Source organism: Paramisgurnus dabryanus, chromosome 22 (assembly GCF_030506205.2).
Source record: "Paramisgurnus dabryanus chromosome 22, PD_genome_1.1, whole genome shotgun sequence".
NCBI classification, from domain to species: domain Eukaryota; kingdom Metazoa; phylum Chordata; class Actinopteri; order Cypriniformes; family Cobitidae; genus Paramisgurnus; species Paramisgurnus dabryanus.
The window spans coordinates 11,048,851-11,054,302 of NC_133358.1; the positions used below are offsets into that span (position 1 = coordinate 11,048,851).

The 5,452-nt window shown below is 34.5% G+C and overlaps 1 protein-coding gene across 1 annotated transcript; it reads left to right on the forward strand.

Moving 5' to 3' along the window:
- The first annotated feature begins 3,266 nt into the window (after nucleotides 1-3,266).
- ly86 (lymphocyte antigen 86) lies at nucleotides 3,267-4,891 on the forward strand. Its single transcript, XM_065294769.2, has 5 exons — nucleotides 3,267-3,461; nucleotides 3,607-3,693; nucleotides 3,785-3,913; nucleotides 4,076-4,128; nucleotides 4,234-4,891. Exons 1-5 carry the CDS (start codon nucleotides 3,320-3,322, stop codon nucleotides 4,315-4,317), a joined length of 495 nt encoding a protein of 164 aa, XP_065150841.2. The 5' UTR covers nucleotides 3,267-3,319; the 3' UTR covers nucleotides 4,318-4,891.
- Nucleotides 4,892-5,452: the final 561 nt, after the last annotated feature.

A 5,452-nucleotide genomic window follows, 5' to 3' on the forward strand; every position in this document is an offset into this window, starting at 1 on the left:
TCTCTTCTCTCAGACCAGACGCGAACTTTTCTCTACAGTTTATGACATACGCAGCACGCAGATGTCCCGCTACGGTGGCTCAACGCAAGCCATTCAGCGTTTGACATCAAAGTACCGCGAGACCAGACTTCTCCATATGCATTTGATTCGCTCTCGCAGTACTTTGATTTCATACGGTTGCTCTGCGCAGAGCCAAATGAAGTCCCTCAGTTGTGTGTGTGCGTGTAACCTCGCGACCACAGATTCTATCCATCATCACCCTCTGACACTTTCGTCTCGTTTTTATTTGACGAATAAACAATGTAGCGAGTAACGTTAAGTGTCATTTCAAATGTAGTGGAGTAAAGAGTACAAATACCCAATCAAAAATGTAATTGAGTAGAGAGTAAAAGTTGCCTATATTTTTGATACTCAGTACAAGTACAAAGTAGCCCAAAAAATACTTAAGTACAGTAACGAAGTACATTTACTCGAGTACTTTACACCTCTGTTTATGGGTTTGATATGAATAGTTATTCAGAACTGACCAATTCATTGGTAACTGGATCGAAGAGCCTAAACAGTTCAATCTTTGCTAAGAGGAGATGATAATAGTAACTGCCTTAATTTTTACATAATCTATGAAAAATTCAGAGGTGTAAAAAGTACTCAAAAATGTTACTCAAGTGAAAGTACAAGTACTGAGTGTAAATTTTACTCAATTAAAAGTAAAAGTATCTGGCCAGAATCATACTTGAGTAAAAGTAAAAAAGTACCACATTAAAATTGTACTTGAGTATTAAAAAAGTAAAAGTATCAGGAAGAATGAAAACTAGATATTCTTGTTAGCTTTTAATCTCTAAAAAATGAAGTGAATTAAACACATACAAGGTTTTATCCTGCTTTACACCAGTTTGTATTTAATTATATTTATTTATACCACGGTCTGTTGAATGCTTGATTCTGATTGGCTGATAAATGTTCCATGGGTGTTGATTATTTTTTGATAACCGCACACCTAACCTTTAAAATGTCTTAAAAATAGGCACCAAAGCAATGTTTGTGGTAACCGTGGTGTAAGCGGAATAATTGACTCCAGTCCTTTGAATTATTCGAAAATAATGCACACCCACGGGGTAAAGGCACTCCGCTTTGCGTCGTTTACCACCTAGGGTGTGCATTATTATCTTATAATCAGCTGCCCGTCGTCAATTATTCCTTACTTATCAAACTACAGTATAAGACTACCTAATTTCAGTATGCAACATGCTACTCAAAGTTGTAAAACCTCGAATTTAACCTAAGCAGAAGCTAATTTTCAAAATTCAAGCTCTATCAAGACTCTCACAGGCAGCTGATGCAGTGTATTAGACCTTGTTCACACTGTCAGTCCAAATCCGATTTCGGTGCATATCTGATAGGACTCCAATCACATTTAGAATGTGTGAACGGCCAAAAACCACACAAAATCCGTTTTTTATAATCTGTTTCAGGCTACATCCAGTGGTGGTTTGAAATGGTTTTTCCAAATCGCATTTCCAAAAATCCATTTCAGTCTGACCGCCCTGATCGCATTTGTGTAGCTTTTCGGTTATGTCATGCTGTTGTGTCATGTAAACACGTCAGAAGTCGAGGCAGATTGCTGTGCCAGAGCAAAGTCATTGCCATAGAAAAATTCAGTTGTTTTGGTAAGAGCAAGGGAAAATAGAATTAATTGATCTCTAAAAAATAAGTACTTTTTGACTGTAAATAAAATTGTAAGGAGTAAAAAATACTTTATTTTCTTTAAAAAATTAATTAAGTAAAAGTAAATGTAATGGTTTTTAACTGTACTCAAGTAAAGTAAAAATCCCCAAAAATAATACTTAAGTACAGTAATCAAGTAAAATTACTCAAGTACTTTACACCTCTGGAAAAATAAAAAAAACTGCAAACCAGCAAGTCAAATTTATTTAAAATTTAAACTAACAAAGTATTTATTGAAAAGCATAACCCTAAGAACAGCTGAGAAGATTTTTAGTTTTTTTAGTTTAGCATCTGTATGAACATAATTCCCTGGACAGCGATTAGACGAGTCCTTGACTAAAATAAATATAAGAGCTGTCCAAACTGAAAACAACTTGCACTAACCTATCTTAAAATACAACAGTGCTCTTTGTTTGCCTCAAGTAATGTTTTTAGTAAGGCATGTTTGTTAAAACTAGTTATATTTATAAATATTTCTATATTAAACTAAGGCCTAGTCCTGGCTTAAAGGCGGGGTTCATGATTCTGAAACCCAATGTTGACATTTGAAATCACACACACTAAATAGCACCAAGAGTGGTGCACTGGCCCGTGATCATATAGGGGAACCATTTTAAGTACCATATAGCACCTATTTAGTACCTGTGTAGAATCCTATACTGCTCTATAGAACCATATTTGGTGCTATAGTGGTTCTATATGACCCCCGGATGGTTCTTTATAGGTGCTTTATAAGCACAAAAGAGCTTTTAGTGCTGTTTAGCATCAATTGAGTATAAACAAACATATTAGTGTGATAGACCCGCCCCACACATACGCAACCCAGGCAACGATGTCGGTTAGTAGACACGCCCCTTACTGCTGATTGGCTACAAGTGTGCTTTGGTACTCGGCCAACTCCCTTTTCCAAAGTGTTTTTCAAAAAACATGCACCCCGCCTTTAAGGAATCCCTGTTCGGGAATCGACCTTATGTAACTATATTTTCTCCCCATTGCGGCATCTAACGGTAAGATCGCGAATTGAAAATCACTTCTCCCTTTTGAAATGCATAGAGAAGCTATGGCTGGCACAGAACCAACTTGTCTGAGACAATGTAGTGACAAAACACACTCTATAGAGCAGTTTGTCCCTTTAGGGCTACTGAAAAAACTTAACAGTACAAAATGGCGACTCACTATTAAGGGAACCCGCGATGTATGTAGGCAAAAATGGCACATTAAAAACAATACACCTTTATATACCACTAAAGATATAGTTATGTACATTATATTGCATTTCTTTCAAGAGATCCTTCTAAAAACTGCAGAGTGCACCTTTAAAAGGCCCTTTGGGAAACTTTTTTTATGCCTTTTCAGATAAGTAAGTTTCACAGCGCTGTACTGTAAACAGGTTCAGCTCAAATGTAAGTTACATAAAGATAAGTTGCCCTGCTCGATGCCTCTAAAGGCATGTCAATAAACTATTGTTAGTAATTAAAGGGAAGTAAAACTTGTGTCATGTTGATGTGTTTGACCTCAGTGAGAAGTTGTTTTGTCACCTCGTTCCCATGTTTCAATTTCTGTTCATGAGAAGCTGGACAGACTCGTAAAGACTATGGCGACATGTTTGTGCAGTAACACTTTAGTTCTGGCTCTATTCATTATTTCGGTGCATTTGGTTTACTGTCAGGATGTCCAGTGGCCTCTTCACACAGTGTGCAACTCAGATACACTTACAGTGTCCTACAGGAGCTGTGGTGAGATCATTACAGAAATATTTTAACTTTGTTTAAAATGCATTGCTGTTTCTTCTATAATGTTTGTATTGTCTGCTTATATCAAAGAATGTTAATTCAAACAACCTATGTGTGTTGTTTTAATAATCCTACATCATTCTCTTAGACCTTTTGCAGGATGTGGGCTTCACATTGCACCCTTGCCCAAACAAATTAACAGATCCGGCAAATTTGAGATTGGCTTTATTTCTGAGTAAGTTTTTATATTTTTTTTTCATTGTTTTGACTAATGTTTCAGATGAATGTAAAGAATGCATGAGGAAGTAACTTTGTGTGTTCTCTAGGACAGCCCATCGATGAGTTGTACCTATCAGCTGTGCTGTTGCTGAGAGGCATGGAAGTCTTAAGAAAGAACGAAGCCCTTTGTCCTCCTCATTTTCCCCGTTTTACATTTTGTGGAAGCAGGAGAGGAGGTGAGGGTTGAAAAGACCTTCTGCTGAGATATATACTTTTGGCATAACTTTAGCATTTTAGTGCTATAGCTGAGTTATGGTCATGTCAAAGATATATGACAAAAAGAATACAATGTTACTTATTAGGAGTAATGTCATGATTGTTTTTTATTATTTCTACAGAACTGATCACCATCGATTCATCATTTGAGTCAATAACAGAGCTTCCTATTAAGGTTTTCTTTAAACTTATAATATTTATATTTACACAGTTTTAAGTTTATGTTACTATTAATATAAAATGGCTTTATTGCATAATGTGTCATTTCTTTTGGACACAGGGTGACTTTACATTACGGGTGACTGTAGTAAATCAAGATGATTTTCAGATTGCCTGTGTGAATGCAACTCTCAGTATCGTGTGACATCATAAGACCGAAGGACCTGTTGTTAAACAGATGAGAACGGGACTTTTTTCTTTGAATTAAAAAATTAAACATATTTTGTCAAATCTGTTGAGTAAATAATAAATCTGTTTTGCTGTGTTAACCACTTTGTGGACAGTTTTGAAACAACTTTAACATAAAGATAATTTAGATAATATAGATGTGTCAACTTTGTTAGGATTGGACAATATCTGACATGCAACTATTTGAAAATCTGGAATGTGGTGGTGCAAAATAATTAAATATTGAGAAAATTGCATAAAGTTTTCAGAATTAAGCCCTTGGCAACACATATTACTTTTTTTAATGACCAAATATCTTAATCTTAATATTCCAATGATTTTTGGTATGAAATGAAATCTATCACCACGTACGTTCTGCATCTTCCCTGTCAGTTTTTAAATCTCGCTTGAAAACACGTTGCTTTTAATAATCTGTAACCTGTTTCTTAATTTTCCTTGTTTAATATATTGTGAGATATTTTATTGTTTTGTAAAGCACATTGGTCAGCTTGGCTGTATAAATGGTGCTATATAAATAAATTTTGACTTGACTTGACTATAATTCTGACCCATACAATGTATTGTTGGCTATTGTCACAAATACAGTAGTATACCCATGCTACTTGACTGGTTTTGTGGTCCAGAGTCACATATTATAATAACAATAATTAAAAATAAACAAACATCCCAAATATCTATCCAGGGTTTTAAAAGAGCAAACAGGTTATTTAAATTTTATGAATAGCCCTAGGTTCTGGACAAGATAATAGTTTTTAGTTTTGCTAGATGACTAATAAATAATTAAGAATTGCTAAACAGACCAATTTTAATTAAATAATAAACCAAAATAATAATAATAACATTTGAATATATTAATATAAAAATAATGTTTAAGAATCAGAGTAAAAATAACAATCATCATTGTATAAAATGTATAATACATACAATATTACATAATACATAAATAAATACAATTATTGCCTAAACATATATATGGAATTGTGCAGGATGTTTACATTATTAGGATACATAGGACTAAGCAAAGTGTTAAAAGCTGTGAATCAGAGTACATTGAAATTGTCCATTAAGTTGTATGTTGAGACAATGTTAAC